Source organism: Aulonocara sp. 'chitande type north' Nkhata Bay, linkage group LG3, assembly GCF_057382095.1.
Source record: "Aulonocara sp. 'chitande type north' Nkhata Bay isolate Kocher_YH1m ecotype deep benthic linkage group LG3, A_spYH_male_GT1.1, whole genome shotgun sequence".
NCBI classification, from domain to species: domain Eukaryota; kingdom Metazoa; phylum Chordata; class Actinopteri; order Cichliformes; family Cichlidae; genus Aulonocara; species Aulonocara sp. 'chitande type north' Nkhata Bay.
In genome coordinates, this window is record NC_141346.1 from 74,632,819 (window position 1) to 74,653,407 (window position 20,589).

Sequence of the window (20,589 nt, forward strand, 5' to 3'; positions counted from 1 at the left end):
AGCAGACGTGTGATTGGATAATGGCAGCTCATCCTGAACCAATCAGACTAAACTCCAAACAATACATTATGTTACAGATTTTAATATTAATTAGTCATTGTTACTTGTTGATTTGTCCTTTTCTCATTGTGTGACGAATTATGACGACTGTTTGGTAGCTGTTATTGTCTCTCTCTCTCTCTTCATGTGTGTTTCTCTGGTGAAACAATAGTTTTGTGTTAATGTTAGGGCTGCACGATTTTGCATAAAATGAGAATCACGATTTTTTGGCTTAGAATTGAGATCATGATTCTCTCATAACAACAAATAAACATAAAAACAACAAATGTCTCACGTTTTGTTGTTGCAGCAAAATGTTGTCTTGCTTGAAATTCCGTCTCCACCGTTGCTCGACGCTGCGTGTACAGAGCAGGTAGTGCAACAATAGAAAAATAGTTGCGGGACGGCACTGTGTAGCGTTTGTCTAGGGTGTTGATCGTTTTCCTAAATCCCTCGTTTTGCACAGTGTTGATGGGAGCCATATTGTCAATCCTCAAGGATTGACGTACGCACGATGTAGTTATAAAACAGGGTTTATTCTGGTCTTGGCAACCCGTGAGAACTGCTCACGGACAAAACAATAAAACAAAAACATCACATCAAAATGCGCTCTTGTACGTAGTGTCAATCAATCAAAAAAATCCTTAATTACAGAAAATAAACCATTTAAAATACACAAACCTCGTGAGCTGACATCCAGGAGGTGCTAAATAGAGCTTTATGGCCTTATTGCCTTATCTTCCATCTTCTTCGTCAATTATTTTCACTCTTTAAACAATATTTTCTCCATGTGTGGAGCTAACTGTGAGTTGCAGCATGCAGACACCATGTGTGCTAGCAAAAGAAAAGTGGCTGGGTGGAGACCCAAACAGCAAAACTGTACCCTACACAGTTCACCACCAGAGGGTGCAAAGGAACAAAATCCAGACATACAGCTTAACAAATATCAAATGCAACAAACATCAAATGCAAAAGACCGTTACACTCCCACCAATCACTTGTGATTAAAAAGAATAAAGTATTGCCTATGAACTAATGAACGGCTTTTGAATGAACTATCGTGAATTATCCTTTAAGCAGAGTGCGGTGGAGAATCGTCTTCCGCTTCCATCAGAATGACTGTCTTCTGAATGGGTCTTTCCAGGTGCACAGGTTTGGAGTTACGTTTTCCTGCTCTATCCAGGGTTGGATCACTCAGCAGCAATTTCACCTTCCTCACTTTTCCATCCTTTCCAGGATACACTTCAATGATCCTTGCCAACTTCCACTGGTTGCGTGGAGTTATCTCATCCTTCAGGAGGACAACATCATTGATCTTAGCATTTCTGTGCTCTTTGGTCCACTTCTGTCTTCCTTGAAGATTTAACAAATACTCCTTTTTCCACCTTGTCCAGAAAGTGTTGGCAAGTAGTTGAACATGACGCCACCTCTTACGGAGATAAAGATCTTCTTTCACAAACCTTCCTGGAGGTGGAGAGATGATTGTGGACTTCATGGTTAGTATGTGATTCGGTGTTAAAGGTTCTGGGTTTGATGGATCACATAGTTGGTCAGTAGTCAATGGTCTGCTATTAATCACTGCCATGACTTCATACAGGAATGTCCTCAGAGAGGAGCTGTCGAGTTGTTTGGCTGATTGTTCCAGAATGGACATGAGAACACTTCTTATGGTGCGAATTTGTCTTTCCCAGACACAACCCATATGACTAGATGCTGGGGTGTACATGAGAAACTCACAGTCCAGTTTCCCTAGCTTGGCTTGATCCATTTCCTTAAATGCTCCAATAAACTCATTTCTAGTGCCGACAAAATTCGTGCCTTGATCACATCTTATCTGACGAACTGTACCTCTGATGGCCATGAATGCACGTAATGAGTTGATGAGGGAATCTGTAGAGAGATCGTCAAGCATTTCAAGATGCACTGCTCTGGAGCACATGCAAGTGATTAGCAAGCCATAACGCTTTAGCTCCTTGCGGCCTTCTTTGACATAAAAAGGACCAAAGCAGTCCATCCCACAGTAGGTGAATGGCGGTGTGGTCTCCATCCGATCCTCTGGGAGGTCTGCCATCTTCTGCTGCTCTGTGCGCCTTCTGAACCTTCTGCATTTTACACATTTATAGATGTAAGATGACACGATCTTGCTGCATCCAAGAATCCAGAATCTGTTAGCTCGAAGTTTGAGCAAAGGCTGTTTCTTGAACCATCTTTATGATTGTTAACTCTGCTTCCTTTCTCTCTTGTTACACTACTGATGTCGTGTGATCTACTCTTGTGATCCTTTGCTTCTTTCACATAGCGCTTGAGTCTAGCAACTGCCTTAATCATCCTCGACCAGTCGGAAAACTTGTGTAAGCGATCTAACAGTGACCTTTGTTCCTCCCCTTGTATCTTGTGGACTTGAACCTTCTTAACCTCCGGGTCACTGGTTGATAACTCTCCCACCTTAATTTCCCCACTGGGTATGATCTTCTGCCAAAGGAGGTCTGGGCCTTTGAACCAGTTTGATGCTACAAGTTGTTCTGCTGTGAGACCTCTTGAGGCGTGGTCTGCCGGATTATCTTCGGAAGTTACATACCTCCATTGGGTTGAATCTGTGCTTTGTTTGATGCGTTCCACTCGGTTTGCAACAAACACATGAAATCTTCTGGCTTCATTGCTGACATATCCGAGTACCACCTTCGAGTCAGTCCAATACCTTTCTTCTGAAATTTCCATTTCCAATTCCTTTTTCAGCATGTCACCAGTGCGCACAGCAACAACGGCCGCCGACAACTCAAGCCGAGGTATAGTTGTGACTTTGGTTGGTGGAACTCTTGATCTTCCCATCACCAATGAGCAGTGGACTTCACCAGTTGTGCTTACTGCTCTGAGGTAAGTGCACATTCCATATCCAGATGCACTTGCATCAGAAAAATGATGAAGTTCGTAGTGCTGTGCCTTGAAGGTCGAAGGAATGTAGCATCTGTGAACCTTTACGTCTGCAAGGTTTCCCAGGTCACGCAACCAATACTCCCACTGAGGTCGAAGTCTGTCAGGTAAGTTATCATCCTGGCTGAGTTTATCTCGACACATTTGTTGCAAAATCTGCTTTCCCAGCAGAATGAAAGGTGACACAAACCCAAGTGGATTGAACACAGAGGCGACTGTGGCCAATACTCCTCTTCTGGTGAGTGGTTTGTCCTTAACAACTACTCTGAACTGAAATTGATCTGATGCCACACACCATTGTACGCCAAGTGCTCTTTCCATGTGTACTTCACCGAGTGCCATATCTAGCTCTTTGGGAGCTGCAGCGCATTCTTCTTTCGGAAGCGAAGCTAGAACTTTGGTGCTGTTTGAGATGAACTTGTGCAACCGAAGTTTGCCCATGCTGCAGAGTTTGCGTGCTTCATTAACCAGCTGTATTGCCTGATCTTCAGTGTCAACACTTGCTAGTCCGTCATCAACATAGAAGTTGGTTTTGATGAACTTGATGGTTTCTTCATTAAAACTTCCTTCCCCTTCAGCTGCAAGATGCTTGAGGCCATAGTTGGCACAACCTGGAGAAGATGCTGCTCCAAATAGGTGTACCTTCATCCTGTAGACAGTGAATGGAGTTTCAAGGTCACCGTTCTCCCACCACAAGAACCGTAGGTAATCTTGGTCACAAGCATGCACATGGAATTGGTGGAACATGCGTTCGATGTCACACATGAAAGCCACTGGGCCTCTTCGGAAGCGACACAAGACTCCGAGCAAGGTGTTTGTTAGCTCTGGACCAGTGAGGAGATGGTCATTTAAGGAAGCGCCTTGGAACTTGGCAGAGGCATCAAAGACGACACGAATCTTTCCGGGTTTTTGTGGATGATACACACCATGATGTGGGATGTACCATACTGGTGTCTTGTCAATGTCTTGCTCTGTGACCTTTTCAGCATCTCCATGGGCTAAGATGTCATTCATGAATTTCTTATAGTCCATGTAGTACTGCTTGTTACTCTTGAGCCTTTTTTCTAAACATTTGAGGTGATGAATAGCACATACCTTGTTGTTTGGCAGGTTCGGCCTTTCACTCTTAAATGGGAGTGGCATTTCAAAATGACCATCCTCCTTGTGCCTAATGCCGGCCTTCATCTTTGTTAAAAATTTGAGATCTTCTTGAGAGACCTTTGTGTCTTCTGGTGCTTTCTCAACAAAGTCAGACTTCAACATCTTTAGGACCTCTGTGGGAGAGATCATTTCCTTTATTTGAGTTCTGTAGACATAGTGAACCTTGTTGGTGAGATTTAAAGAGGGATTAATGTCAGGCACCACTTCCTTCACAATGACTTGGTGACTTATTCCGAAGGCGTCTCCATAATCGAGACATGGATTGCCATAACCCACAATACTCCATCCCAGATCAGTTCTTTGCACAAACGGCTGATTTTCCTTTCCAGACACAACCTCACAAGGAACAAGTGCTTGGGGGCAGTTGTACCCAATCAGCAGACCAACATCACAGCTTTGTAGTGGAGCGATCTCACTTGCAATGCAGTCAAGATGAGACCATGCCTTAGCTGTTGCAGGCGATGGAATGTGATCTCGGTTTGCGGGAATAAAGTCTCTGGCATACGTCACTGGTAGGGAAATGGTCTTATTTGAGTAGAACCCTCTGACTTGTAGACCTGAGAACTTGCGACAGGACACAACTGTGTTTCTTGAAGACATAGTAGTGAGCTTTAGCTGAGTCGATTCACCTTTGATATGCAGAGCTTGTGCCGTTTCTTCAAGAATAAAGGTCGTATCGCTCTGTGTATCAAGGAGCACGTACACAAGAATTTCATGCGCTGGCTCACCTTTGGTTGACACCCATACTGGAATAATGGAAGATGTGTGAGTGTCGTCAACATTCTGTGTGACTCTGTTAGAAGTCGCTTCACTTGTTGTTGGTGTGACACTGTTGTCTTGTGAGACATCTGCGTTCGTTTGTCTTGTCCTGTCACTGTTCTTGTGTGGATTTCTCCTTGTTCTGTCTTCCTTCGTGCGATTGTCATGAAGACATGTTGGATGTCTTTTATTACATGTGTCACAGGTTTCTCTCCCTTCGCAATCCTTGGAGCGATGACCAGAGTTCAGACAGCCAAAACATAACTTCTTGTCTTGAACAAACTTTAGTCTCTCAACAATGCTCTCATTTATGAACCTTCTACACTTAAGTAGGCTGTGACTCGACCTTTCACAGTACACACAACTAGCACTAACAGTCCTATCATTTGAGTTAGTTGCTAGCACCTTTGCTCCATTGCCTCTGTTCCTTGTTGTTTTTGCCCCTTCAGTTTCACTTGGCTTCAGAGCAAAGAGAGATGTTATGGGATTACAGGCAATTTTGGCTTCCCGTGAGATGAAATCTACGAATTGGCTGAAACTTGGAAAGGTGTGAGTCTCTCTTGCACTTCTGTAACCTTTCTGTTCTACCTTGAAGTAAGCCAATCTGGAAGTTTTGCGAGCATTTTTTGGTTTTCATTGCAGTCATTGAGCACTTCAAGCCCCTTCATTTGCGACATGGCTGTCTTACAGCAGCAAAGGAAGTCAGCAAATGCTTGAAGTTCCATACTGCCTTTAGAGCTTATCTTAGGCCATGCGTCAAGTTTGTCTCTGAAGGCCTTTGCTACGAGGAAGGGATTTCCATACCTCTCTACGAGAACTGTCCATGCTGCATAGTATGCAGACTCTGTGCCAAGCGGGAAGTAGCCTTCTATTGCCTTCCTTGCAGGTCCACTTACATATTTCCTCAGATAATAAGTCTTCTCTTCAGTTGGTATATTTTTCCTGTCAATCAGAGTCTGAAAGGAAATTTTCCAATCATTATATCTGATAGGGTCGCCACTGAATATTGTTGGCTCTGGTACCGGAAGACGACTTGCATTAAGAGACACTGCAAATGCTTTGACCAGATCTTCTGTGTTCACCTCTTGGTGCGGTGTCACATTTCGTGGCGAGGAACACCGTTTCATATGCTGGTCATTGTTTTCAGACTTGACTTCATTTTTATCAGATCTGTGGTGAAGTAGGTTGTATATTTCTTCATCTGAACCTTCACTTTGTTCATACACTCGCTGTCGAGCCTTTGCTGCATTCAGCTTTTTTACAGTCTCAAGTCGCTCTACTTCTCTGCGCTTAGCTTCTAGAGCCTTTTGTCTTTGTGCTATTTCTGCTTCTTGCCTTTCAATTTCCTTCATATGGATTTCTTGTTCAAGCAGAACTTGGAGAGCAGCCTCATTTGCTGCAACTTCAGCAGCTGCATCTTGTCTTTTAGCCGAGAGCCGGCTGGAGTGTCTAGAGGAAACCCTCGAATGAGAAGAGAGCTTAGTGTGGTGTGACTTAACACTCATCCTGTCTGAGGCTTCTAACTTAGGCATAGACTCAGTCTCCTTCCATTTTTCATCCCTTTGACTTTTCACATCTGAGGCTACGTATTTAGATGAAGACTCAGTGTCCTTCCAAAGTTCTTCATCTCTTTGAACCTCCGCATTACTTGGGCTTGGACACTTTCTTACAGATTTGATAATTGTCTTTGTTATGGCTTCACACGTATCCATCCTTCGTCTTGTGTCACTATCTGGAGATTCAATACGTCTCAAGTCATCATAGGCTGCATTCACATCCTTAGAAGCACTCAAAACCTTGGAAACATGTTCTTGTAGCAGATCCTTTGAGCATTGACCATCTATAGCTCCTTTGGCATTCTTAATGACAACCTTCCACTTCTCATAGCGCACACTGAAACGATGTGCAGCCTTCTTTATGTGCTCACCGTACAGTTCTTTGCCCTTTTCCGTCAATGTACGGACTCGTTGGCTCTGTCGTGCTCTTTGTGAGGTAGTAGAAACATCATCAGCTGTGCCTTCAACTGCTTGTAGTTGCTCATCTGCAGAAAGTTGTTCCACATCACCCTTTTCACTGACTTCTGGATTAGCCTCAAACTCTGCCATTGTTGGAGGGGTTTGGGTTTTTTGTGTATCTTACTTAGCCTTAATGTAAAGGTGCAGCAGCTTAAATTTGATTTGTTAGTTGAGGAGCAAATGAATATTAATCTTCATTTACTGTTACAACTTTAAAGCACAGTAATTACTATTACTCCTTAAACATCACTTAACATGTATACTTAACTCACATTACATCTCTTCTCCAAGCCAGTAATACTGTTTCTTACAGCAACTGCTGAAGCCCACCATATGCACGATGCACAGGTTACTCATCACAACATTAACTTAACACTGTATGAATATCAGTCACTTGAACAGCAGAAATGTAAACAATGAGAAGGAAAGAAAAAAGAAGAAATATTTCAGTCCTTTGTTTATTTATAAAAGGAAACTTATCTTAATTAATTTTACAGTCCTTTTCCTTTTTATTTCTCTTTCTTGTGGTTAATTATATTGAGTCCTTTAACTGAGGCAACACTTATTTTCGGGGCACCTGAATTTCCTGCGGGGCTGCGTCCTTCATCTACCCGTGCAGAGCGGAGTTCTCACTGTAGCACCCTCAAGGATTGACGTACGCACGATGTAGTTATAAAACAGGGTTTATTCTGGTCTTGGCAACCCGTGAGAACTGCTCACGGACAAAACAATAAAACAAAAACATCACATCAAAATGCGCTCTTGTACATAGTGTCAATCAATCAAAAAAATCCTTAATTACAGAAAATAAACCATTTAAAATACACAAACCTCGTGAGCTGACATCCAGGAAGTGCTAAATAGAGCTTTATGGCCTTATTGCCTTATCTTCCATCTTCTTCGTCAATTATTTTCACTCTTTAAACAATATTTTCTCCATGTGTGGAGCTAACTGTGAGTTGCAGCATGCAGACACCATGTGCGCTAGCAAAAGAAAAGTTGCTGGGTGGAGACCCAAACAGCAAAGCTGTACCCTGCACAGTTCACCACCAGAGGGCGCAAAGGAACAAAATCCAGACATACAGCTTAACAAATATCAAATGCAACAAACATCAAATGCAAAAGACCGTTACACATATCTTTGGTCAGGTGATAAGTGATAGCCTCCGTGATGTCTTTGTGCCTGCGGGAGTTTGACGTGTATAGGGAAGCGCTGTATAAGGTTCCCGTTATTGATGTTTGGGTGGTTGACCCGGACGGATTTTCTCCTGTCACTTTCTCGTCATCCCTGACGTGCTCTCCGTTGTTTTTTCCCTGCTAATTTTAGCATCACACGGCACAGCTTCTGTATCACGTGGTATAAGGCTCCGCCCTTGTGATTTGTTGAGTAGGAAGAGTGAGCGCTTGTTTTCATGCAGAGTACGTCCCGGATCAAAATGTGAAGTTTTACAAATCACCACTTCTTTAGTGAATATCATTTCAGTCTCAGACAATCTCGTTTCTCTTACAGAGGTTGAATGCACCTTCTGCGGATGGCGGTACCACACAGTGTGCGTGGACTTCCCCTGCACAGAAGGCAACTACAAATGCTGTGAATGCTAAATAAACAGAAACAAATGATCCCTGTTGTCTTTGCTTGATGATTGGTTTGAGTCTTGACAATCCACATTGCTGGCGTTGCATCTTTCAATGCCAGCAATGGCAGGTATCAGTGCTCAAAGCTTTTGTGTTTGTTTCCAACAAGTTGCCCACCTCGGGAAACAAAAATGTGTTCTTTTACTTGTCAGATGAACATATGAGACACTTTGACTCTTCAGTGCAGTGTGGAGCCTAACAAAGATCTGTTTTGTGTCCCAGCTGATCAGCAGGAGGAGGAGAGTCTGACGGAGCAGCAGAGGAACATTTTCAGCTACTTGGACTCAGCTCAGCCACTACAGAGGAAACAATGAGCTCAACACAGAAGGTGACAGACAGAGCAGGACCATATGACCAAAGATATTTATCACCATATACATTTGAACATTTGCCATAACGATGTAGCTGACGATAGAATTGACACCAGACAAAATACTTTACAGCTGCACAACTTTATTAAAAAGCCATCAATGTATTTTCACTGAAACAAGCAGCTGTTGTTTATGTGCATTAAAGTTATATAAAAATGTAACAGTGCAAATGCAAATTCCTCGCTGACAGTTTAACCAAAAGGCGTTTCCAGTGGAAACTGGCCGACACATCCTGAGCATAACCATGTATAATATCCACTAAACTTCAGAAGAGGTTATACAGTCGTGGCCAAAAGGTTTGAGAATTGCATAAATATTGGAACCTGGAGAAGTTGCTGCTTAAGTTTTTATAATAGCATTTTGCCTGCACTCCAGAATGTTATGAGGAGTGATCAGATGAACTGCATCGTCCTTCTTTGCCATGAAAACGAACTTAATCCCCAAAAAGCCTTACCACTGCATTTCATTGCTGTCATCAAAGGACCTGCTGAGACCATTTCAGTGATCGTCTTCTTAACTCAGGTGAGAATGTTGGCGAGCACGAGGCTGGAGATCATCATGGCTGTATCCCGATTCAGGTTCTGCAGCTTTAAAGTCCTCAAGGGCCGCGTACTCAAAGACCGCTAAGGCCGAAGTGCGAGGCTCGTAGGCTCGTGAAATGGGACGTCTAGCCTCCGTCGCGCTGCCCAGGTTGCCTAGCAACCATGATACTAACAGCTGGAAACGTTTCATACAGCTTTGTTTGACAGAAATGAAGGAGAACATATTTAGTTCATTTGTTTCTACATGAGCTCTGTGTGATTTGATGAGTATCTGAGGCTGAGACCACAGGACTGTGAAACATGATTGTTGGGCTTCATTTCTGTGCTGAACAGTCGTTTAAGATTAGCTGTAAATAACAATTAGCTGATGTTGTTCATGAGACTAAAGTCATCTCACTGTGGTAATGTAAATATAATATGGCCAATATTATAGTTATTATATTAATCACTTCACTCACAGACAAGTATCTGTGACAGTGTGTATACAGATGTATCATATATAAGAGACAAATATTGTTCATTTAATATGTTGGTACTAAATGTGGCTGAATGCTTACATATATGTGTAAAAAGCAAATGTAGGAGCTGTGATAACTGTGTCTGATAGAATGAAGAGTAGACTGATATATGAAATATTCCTTTATTGGGTGAGAAAATCAGACCATGTCATAACTGCTTTAAGTCACACAGAATAGATATCAGAGCCTTAAACAGGCTGACTTCTGCTAAATGGGTCAAACTGGGCAGAAAGTCTACAAACACATAACATCCTTATAGAATATGATGTAACACTATAGATCAACTTAGCTCAGAATATATAAAGCATATAAACAGTTACAGCAATATGATGCAACAAACACAGCAGCTACTGATCCAAAATACTCAAAGCTTCATAGAACTGAAACCAACATTTATTTTTAGCTCCATTCTGCTGCTGATACAGACTTTAGGTTTCTGAACATTAAACTTGTTGCTGTCTTTCATAGTGTGTAACTTGAAGGCCCTGAGTACTCTGAGTACTTTCTCCCACACTGGAAACACTGGGATGATCACATTATTTGAACATTACCTAATAAGACTGATTCAGCACAGACAGTTATGTTAAACTTTCCTAGCAGTCCTTCACAAACAGGGAACAGTCTGTCTATTCTCTCCATCTGTCAGCTGCTGCTGGCTCTTCCTCCTCCTCTTCCTCACACACTGCTGAGTTTGTCCTGGTGGATCATCAGGGCTGCAAAGCCTCACAGATGATGTGCAGCAGTGGGTCCCTCAGTCTGTCCTCACTCTGGACACTTGCAGTCGTCACACATGGAAATCAAATGTGTGATAAGCTGCAGGATTCAAACACAAGTGTAACTTATAAACACATGTTCATACTTTTATTCCACAATCAGAGAGAAAGAAACAGAGAGAGAGTGCAGGACAGACAGACAGGTGACAGTCTCAGGTGTACACACTGCTACACAACAGCACAGAGAAGCAGGATTTAGTGTTTGTGTTATTACGAGTGTAAACAAGAAGAGTTCCAGATGGTGCAGTGGACACATGTGTGACTGCTGTGATTAAAGCATCTTTCTTTCAGCTTAACGAGTGAACCGTCAGCTCGTTCAAACACACGTTAAAGTGCGTTTGGCTCGACACCACCGAACAGAGGCAGCAATATAACACAGCTAACATTAACAGTGCAGTGAATCCTGCTTGTGCCGTGATGTTCAGGACTGCAAACCGAGCAGCATCACTGACTTTCAGCTTGTTGTGTTTGTGGATATATGACTGACTTTAATTATCCACAAAATCATCACATTCTCTGTCAGATTAAGGTCGACTATTGAACGGCGTATATTTTAAAGGCTTTAAAACCAAGTTAACGCTGAAAGTACAAACATCACTAATGTCACATAACTCTGCCGACAAGGCATAGCTATGGCTATGAAATGCTCTTTGTGTATCACTTCTTCATTATGAAAGATGTCATTAATGCACTAGTAATGTCTCATCTGGAGTATTGTTCAATCATTTGGTCAGCAGCTAATAAGACAGATCTTAACAGACTTCAGTTAGTCCAGAATAAGGCGTCCAGATTAGTGTGAAGATGTTCATACTATACTAATATTGATAAAATGCATAATAACCTTTCTTGGCTTCCTGTACAGGCTAAAATATTCTATGGCTTACTTGTAGTTCTAAAGAAAGCAATTCTGTTAAACACACCACATTTATTCTGCTCAGCTGCAGTATCCAGATGAAATACATCATCATATTACACAGTTTTCAACAAGCTGCAATTTAGTAAATGCTCGAGTTAAAAGTAACGTTTTGTAAAACTGTTACATTTAGAGCAACTTTTAAGTGGAATAAGTTGCCTTAAAAAATTAGAGAATTATTCAAAACTTCAATGAACACTTAAAAGCCGATTTACAGAGCTTTTAGTTGTTGTAAATATTGTAAGACATGATTTGTTTTTGAAATTTGTGTAATGTGCCTCAATGTTATTGATATTATCATTATTATTATTGATTGCTTATATTTGAACAATTGTGAAACCTCACTGTGGATGTAAGAGTGAAATTATGTGGATATCTTGAATCCACTTTATTGTGTAATATTTTATGTGAGTATTTGACGGAAGACGAGCAACATCTGTTGTGGAAGCTAACGGGGTTCCTTTAGAATAAACAAACAGGATTTATTATCACTGAATAATTCTGTATAAATCTATACAAATTATAGAAATATGTAATAGGAACCAACAAAATAATCTAAATTATAAAATAGTGTGTGTGTGTGTGTGTGTGTGTGTGTGTGTGTGTGTGTGTGTGTGATTTTAGTGTTTGAACAGTCATGAATTATCTTTAACAGCAGGTTGGATGTAATGTGTTAGAACTACCAGCAGGTGGGGATAAGAGACCTTTAAGGTGTTTGGTGCCACGCTCCACCTTCAGGTTTAAAACTAGTGTTAATGGAGTTTGAAGGTTGAGTTTGTTCCACGACTGCATTTCACTCACTGCCTCTGTTTGTATCTCTGTCACTGCAGGACCAACATGGAGCCAGAAGTCAGCGCTCTCAGGAGGCCGACAAACCTCACAGAAGAAAGGGAGAGAAAAAACACACCTGTGACGAGTGTGGGATGGAGTTTACTCTGAAGGCTTCACTAAAACGGCATCAGGTCATCCACACTGGAGAGAGACCGTTCAGCTGTGACTTGTGTGGAAAGTCTTTTTCCAGGAAGGGTTACCTAAAAACACACCAACTCATCCACAGTGGAGTTAAAGCGTACAGCTGTGATCAGTGTGGCAGAGCTTTTACTCACAGTAGCCACTTACAGAGTCATCTAGTTACCCACTCTGGAATTAAGGCATACAGCTGTGACGAGTGTGGAAAGTCTTTTTCCTTGAAGGGTTACCTAAAAGAACACCAACTCATCCACAGTGGAGTTAAAGCGTACAGCTGTGATCAGTGTGGCAGAGCTTTTACTCGCAGTAGAAGCTTACAGAGTCATCTAGTTACCCACTCTGAAATTAAGCCATACAGCTGTGACGAGTGTGGGAAGGGTTTTACTGTGAGGGCTAAACTAAAACGGCATCAGGTCATCCACACTGGAGAGAGACCGTTCAGCTGTGACGAGTGTGGAAAGTCTTTTTCCTTGAAGGGTCACCTAAAAGAACACCAACTCGTCCACAGTGGAGTTAAAGCGTACAGCTGTGATCAGTGTGGCAGAGCTTTTACTCGCAGTAGCAGCTTACAGAGTCATCTAGTTACCCACTCTGGAATTAAGCCATACAGCTGTGACGACTGTGGGAAGGGTTTTACTGTGACGGCTTCACTAAAACAGCATCAGGTCATCCACACTGGAGAGAGACCGTTCAGCTGTGACTTGTGTGGAAAGTCTTTTTCCTTCAAGCGTTCCCTAAAAGAACACCAACTCATCCACAGTGGAGTTAAAGCGTACAGCTGTGATCAGTGTGGCAGAGCTTTTACTCAAAGTAGCCACTTACAGAGTCATCTAGTTACCCACTCTGGAATTAAGGCATACAGCTGTGACATCTGTGGAAAAACCTTCAGCCAGAGAGGGTACCGAAATACACACCTACGCATTCACACCAGACATGATGTGTACTGCTGTGAACAGTGTGGCAAATACTTTACAACAGACGCACACTTACAACGACACATGTTTACCCACACTGAGGAGAGACCTTATCGATGTGACCTGTGTGAGAAGACTTTTAAATCTCCACATCACCTGAGACAACACCAACAGATCCACACCAGAAAGAGACTCTACAAGTGCAGCTACTGTGAGGTATGTATTTATATTGTTATCTTGTCATTTTAGCCTGACTGTTTGGAACAACTCTGCTCATTAAACTGTGTTAGCATGTTAGCAATTCTACTGCATGGAAAAGCAGCTCTGAGTGATTATTCAGATTTTCCTTTCAGTTATGATTTTAGTATTACTGTAGTATTATGGTGGTAGTATTGTAGTTATTGCAGCCCAGTAAACTGAGTGTGTTAACTGAAACAGTCAAATGTAGTTGGACGTCTGCAGAGATGCTCTTTATTTCAGGCGACGTTCAGGATACGAATGTTGAAGGACTGACTTACACTGTCTTTGTGTCTTTGTTTAGAAGCAGAGCGACACAGATGGATCCAGTTCTCAACCCTGTCATCACTGTGGTGGTGGGAAAGACTTTCATTGTGACCTCTGTGGAAAAACTTTCAGTCAGCAAAAGACCCTAAAAGTACATCAACGTAGACACACTGGAGACAAACTGAAATACTGCAAAGAATGTGGGAGAAGCTTCACCACATCAAGTGAGTTAAAACAACATGAACTGATTCACAGTGGGGTTAAAAAGCACCTCTGTGATCAGTGTGGGTCATCCTTCACCACTGAAGGTGAGCTTAAATCACACAAACGAGTCCACACAGGAGAGAAACCACACAAGTGCAGACACTGTGAGAGAAGCTTCTCACGGTCAGGTAATCGTAACATTCATGAACGTACACACATGGAAGGAAACTACAGCTGTGACCAGTGTGACAAGAGCTTCAGGAATCTCAGTTCATACTCTGCACACAAACGATCCCACGTTACTAATAAACTGTTTCACTGTTACCAATGTGCCCAAACATTCACCTCATTGTCTGCTCTGTGCAAACATCAGCGCGATCACTCAGGGCTGAAATCACTCCCATCACTGGATCACAGTGAATCTGAAGACACAGAAAGATCCTCTGGTTTCTGTGTCAGACTCAAACAGCTTGAGATCAGGCTCCACAGAGTTCAGATAGAATCATTTAAACTTGTGTTGAACTGAACTGGTTGCTGGGCTGAACTTCTACATAATACAGATCTACATGGGATCTTCTTTTCTGTTGTTTTACTGAGTCAGTTTTGTCCTTTTTTCTCTGTCCTGGTTTTGCTCGTCTGTAAATGATTGAAACTCAGTCAAATAGTTCATTGTTCTCCAGCAAAACGTTTTGGAAACTCATGTTTAACCTTTAAAACTCTGACATGTTTTAGCACACAAGGCTTCATCGGGGAGTTCACTCATGATTGGACCATGAGAACAAAGGTTTTTAGTTCTTTCAAAGAGAGTCTTGGAGATGTTTGATGTTTCTGTTTTTCTGAAACCACCTGAAAGAAAAACTATTTTTCTTGCTTTATGTAGTGTGGAAGTTTTTAATCTTTCTTCATCTGTGATGTTCTTGAATGTGTTCACGTGAAGATGGTACAAATAAACTGTCCTTTCAGCTTTAGCTCCTAATTTATTCATTATTTATGGATGTAGCACAGCAGCCGTCTCTTGATTAACACATGGAGGGCTCGGGATCTGATGGTGTCGTCTCCCTATTTGCCCACTCAGTAAATCTCACTCATGGCCAAGAAATTGAAATAAACCTTGTTTCCCTGCTGGATAGTGATCCACTGTAACTCTGCTCCTCCTTCCTGTTTAGGATTTCTGTGGCTGAAGTAAAATTCCCTCCATCCATCAGTTATCCCAGCTAACCCAAAGTGAAATAAAGTTTTGCTGGTCTTAAAAAAGCATTACAATAATGGGCATTACCAATGCAAACTGAATGATACAGAAGATGAAAGAAGAGACTTTGATCAGTTAATAAAGCTCATGATCTGGATTCATTGTGGCTGCTACACAGATACTTCTGGGTCACTTCTCTCAGTTAGGAACCTTCCTCACCAAACTGACTGTTGGACCACACCCCTGGTTTCATGAGAAATTGTTTCAGCCATGATTTCTCTTCCTGTATTTCAGAGTAAAGACTGAAGTGACAAATGGAAGCATGTTTAAAAAACACAATGTGAGAGAGACGTTGAGGTCCTTAGAAGTTACCCTGGGTTTTTCTGTCACCCTGCTAGATGTTACACACCTTGTTATTGGACTGATTTCTACTGCTGGACTACTCCTGCGGAGAGCATTGAGCTGTTATTGAGCTGCACATACGTTACGACCTGCTTAAGTTCGAGGTCACAGCGTCTGTCGAGCAGCTGGAACATAATGAAGTCTACAAGGTTAAAGTTTTCTCTTCAGTTATTGTTCTTTCTGCTGCTTGGTTTGATGGATCTGAGAGCTTTTGTTTTTATTATTGTTATTATAATTATCATTAATATTTTACTCTCTAGAAGCTTTAAAATAGTGTTTGTGTTTGAAAAAATTGATTTAAGAATTGAACAGAAACATCTGTCCTTCTGAAAATCGCCCAAAGGCACGGAGACAAAGTCAAAGGATGCAACCTGTAACTTTCTCTTCCTTCATGTCAGGACCATCATCCATGATTTATATAAAATGCATATAGCAACAGTAGCACTTTAGTTTGGACTTTATGATTTCTGTAACTGGAAAATATTATTTTGTTTAAAGACAGAAGTGACCGCATAGTTGCAACATCAAAGGGAAATATTAATTAATTAGCATCAAGTATATTTGTTGCTTAAGCGTTTGCACTATAACTTAAGTAGGATTATAACTTTTAAGGAAGGAAAGATTTCAGATATTTAGTTCACTGCTTCAGTTATTTTATATGAAATTAAAACATTTACGTTGGTCAAATATGATGCTCTAAATCAAATAAAAGTTTGAAAATAAATGATGTTTTTTTAAATGCTGCAACAAATGTTCACAAAAAGTAACTATAATTAAAACCAGTTAAACAAAATCAAATGTTTGAATCATGCTTAACCAAATGCCAGGCTGGAGAGCTGAACCTAAAGTATACGTAGAAAGATTTCAACATGTGAGCAGTTTTTAATGTTTTTATCACATATAAATGTCACAGCAGTGGGTCCTGGCCCAATGCTTTGTGTTTTTGGTTTTCTTTGACTCTTGTTTTTCTTGCTTTTTGTTCTTCTTATTTATCAGGCTCTCAGTAATCTTAGTTCTCCCTCCCTCAGTGTTCATTTCAGCCTGTGTTTAGTTTCTGTTCCCGTGTCCCACGTTTCATCGTTTCATGTCGAGTCAGCCCTGTCTCTCTGTTTCCTGTGTCTCCCCAGTCAGCCCCGCCTCCCTCGGGCACTCATGTGTGATACAGAGTAATAAACCTGACTACATTTGCTACACTCTCTTTATTACCTGTTACTTTAAAATTCATACACTAATTATGTCTGCCCATCTCTCTAATGTGAAGGTCAAAGGTCAACATCCCAGTGACATAAGAATAATCCCAAAGGGGCAAAGGCAGCGGTTAATTTAGCACATTTAGCATTAAGGGTACAGCAAGGATATACTTTTACTTATTGTGGCAGGGGTGTGGTCTCTGGCCTGCTGCAGTGGAGGCTGGTGGCGGGACATTGGACGGCACAGGTGAGGGTGATGGAGCTCATGACTCTCCCCTTTATAGTGACGGAGGAGACTGGCGTGGGGGAAGCGTGTAGTGGAGGAAGCCGAGGAGAGAGCTGGTTTCTGGCTACAAAGACGGCGTCAAACCAGAAAAGATTGCTCGTGGTCAAATGTCAAAGGAGCTTGCAAAGAAAAGCGTCTGGACTTCTTTAAGTTGCTTGAAGACGTTTCACCTCTCATCCGAGAAGCTTCTTCAGTTCTAAGGTCAAATGGTGGAGAGTCCCAGATATAAACCTAGTGGGAGTTTCCCCCCACAGAGGGACAAAAGGACCCCCTGATGATCCTCTAATCGCCTGAGCCAAGGTGTGAAACTGGGTGTGGGTCCCAATCAGCCAGAGTTTCGGGTGAGTTCATTGTGAAACCTGGCCCCACCTTATCATGCGAATTCCTGAGATCAGATGGCCCAGGATGTGAGTGGGCGTTAAGGCGTCTGGGAATCTCAAAACTGGATTATAGATGGCAGAGAGTTGGTGTCGTAAACCCCGCCTCTGTTCAAAGATGGTCGCTCACAGTGGACATAGATGCTTCTTTCACTCCTCTTTCAAACCATCTGTCCTCTCTGTCCAAAATGTGAACATTGGCATCCTCGAAGGAGTGTCCTTTGTCCTTAAGATGCAGATGGACTGCTGAGTCTTGTCCTGTGGAGGTGGCTCTTCTATGTTGTGCCATGCGCTTGTGAAGTGGCTGTTTGGTCTCTCCAATGTAGAGGTCTGGGCATTCCTCGCTGCACTGTACAGCATACACCACATTGTTAAGTCTGTGTTTTGGCGTTTTATCTTTCGGGTGAACCAGTTTTTGTCTGAGCGTGTTGCTGGGTCTGAAATGCACTGGGATGTCATGCTTGGAGAAAACTCTCCTGAGTTTTTCTGATACACCGGCTACATAGGGGATGACAATGTTGTTGCGTCTGTCCTTCTTATCCTCCCTCGCTGGTGTCTGATCTTCTTTTCTGTGCCTCTTTGCTGACAGTAGAGCTGGGCGATATGAGATTTTTTCATATCACGACATGTTTTTTTCATTTCAGGCGATAACGATATCTATCACGATATAAGCCAAATAACTATATTTGTAAGATTTAAATGTGCCGTTGCTCACAAGTAAAATGTGAAATAATCAGCAGCTTGTTTTTATTTAAATATTTATTTCCCATAATAAGTTCAACAGGGTAGATGTACTTCAGGAACATGAGACTTTTTCAGATAAATAAAGCCAAATATTGCAAACTACACAAAAGGCAGCCGCTAAAGCGTTTACGTTTCAAAATAGAACAAACGAAACAGACTAAATTGTCAATTCCACTTAGAAACAAAATATTAATTCTAAAAATAAATCTTAGTTTGTTTTACAGAAGAACAGACAAAAATGACTAACTTTTGTCAATATCAAATAAACTGAGAACTAAAAGGAAATTCTCAATCTCTCCTTGTTGTATAGCTTAGCTTTTCAAACAGTTTTAACAGTTACTTTAGTCTGACAAAAGCCGAATGACGAATTAGCGCTTCCAGTCAGAGACTGAGGCTACGTCCACACGTACACGGGTGTTTTTGAAAACGGAGATTTTCCGTTTTCGTTTTAAAAAATAATCCCGTCCACACATAAAGGCAGAAATGAAGGAAAACGCTGCTATGAACATGCCAAAGCAGCAGGTGGCGCTAGATTCCTAACCGTGCAGAAATGTACAGTGTGACGCATGCACCAGTTTATTGTATTTCCAGACTTGCTTTCGGCACAATTTACAGTGCACGCTACTCTGTTTTTGTCAGACTTATAGCCGAAATACCTTCACACTACGGAACTTCTATGGCTCTTCCGTTCGACAATCTCTCCGGCATTGGAACCATCATCTGGTTTTTCTTCGGTCACGCTCGGTTGAATTTTCTAGTCGGCACACTCATTTCCTCCATTACCCGCTGGCTGCTTCCCAAACAAACACACGTGCGGCTTGGCACTTGTGCTGTACGTAACAAGTCACGTGACGTGACGCTGCGGCTGTGATTGGTTCGGCTCTGCGCTACTTAATTTGGATTGGCTGACCTTTTTTTTTTTTTTTTTTTTTTAAGAGGACAAGAGCGGCGAGGTCTATCGCGATAGCTTAATTTCTCTATCGAGTAAAAGTTATATCGCGATACATATCGTTATCGTTCTATCGCCCAGCTCTAGCTGACAGAGGCTCCTTTGACTACGATGACCTGGATGACTGAGAACCTTCACAGACACTTGTGGTCAAATAATGTGTTGTGCAGCACGCAGGACAGACAGCGCACAATGTGCTTTAAAGTAGCAGCCAAGAAAGGTGTAATTTAAGTCTACGAGCAGTGAACACCCGTGTGCACACCTGTGTGGATCAGCGCGCTTGTATTCAAATGGTTTCCACATGTAATGGTCTGCAAGAGGATGTAGCGAGCCATAGCCCCGTCCCCCAGGGCATGAAACAGGCATGGAGGAGATCCAGGCCCCAGAGTGCGAGAGCCCAAGGAGGACAACCGGAGGGGCATCTGTGCCACCCTCATGGGAAGGGCTGAGGATCCCCAGACGAGGCGTCACCCAGTAGCCACCGAGCAGAAGCTAGAGGGGGCTTCACCAGCGTGCCCAACGGCTCCGCCGGCAGCCGGCTGTGCCAGAGTGAACCGAGCCGCAGGCCCAGAGGCCGGAGGCCCGAGGGCCCCCCACACCCCGGAGGAGGCCTGACCGAGCAACAGGCGCCAGGCCCCGCCAGGTAGCCACCGGGAGTGAGCCGGTACATACCTGAGCGCCCAGCCCCGGACACCAAGAACCACCAATGCACCGACCCCTGAGGGCATCAGTCACCAGCAGGGAGTGTGGTGAGGGGAGATAGGCCTTGGAGGGCCTGGGAGTTCCCAGAGAGGTGGAGTCTAAGACCCGACCTGACATATAGACACAGACAAACAGGCACACACAGACACAAACATGCGTTCCCACCCTCATGCACACATATACAAACACTCAGCACTCACCCAACGTAAGGACTGACATAAATGGACATGTACACACAATCACACTCCCCAAACATACTCTATACCCCGGGTCCAGGTACCCTCGCCCCCAGAGGGGGAAGCAGAACCCAGACCCAAGAGATGTTACCCTTCCCCCCGGGGTGGAGGCAAGCAGACCGTCCCAGGCTCCGCAGCAGCAGGGAGGCCAATCGGACAGCTAACATCTCCTCCCAGCCCCCCCGCCCCGATGGCTAGCAGAGAACGGGGGTGTGTGAAGACCCCATACCTCCCTCCTCCCGCTCATGTGTAGTGTTGCTGCGTGT

General features: G+C 42.8%; 2 protein-coding genes and 1 pseudogene across 2 annotated transcripts in view; 1 reads left to right on the top strand and 2 right to left on the bottom strand.

Annotated features, from left to right (window-relative positions):
* Positions 1 to 20,589, bottom strand: part of LOC147337013 (protein NLRC3-like) — a 504,309-nt gene that overhangs the window by 291,938 nt on the left and 191,782 nt on the right. The gene's annotated exons all lie outside the window — the stretch shown is intronic.
* LOC147337023 (uncharacterized) lies at positions 5,869 to 6,995 on the bottom strand (annotated as a pseudogene).
* On the top strand, positions 11,910 to 15,216 carry LOC147337024 (uncharacterized). Its single transcript, XM_086287197.1, has 2 exons — positions 11,910 to 13,756; positions 14,082 to 15,216. The coding sequence occupies exons 1-2, from the start codon at positions 12,581 to 12,583 to the stop codon at positions 14,772 to 14,774; spliced, it is 1,869 nt and encodes a 622-aa protein (XP_086143323.1). The 5' UTR covers positions 11,910 to 12,580; the 3' UTR covers positions 14,775 to 15,216.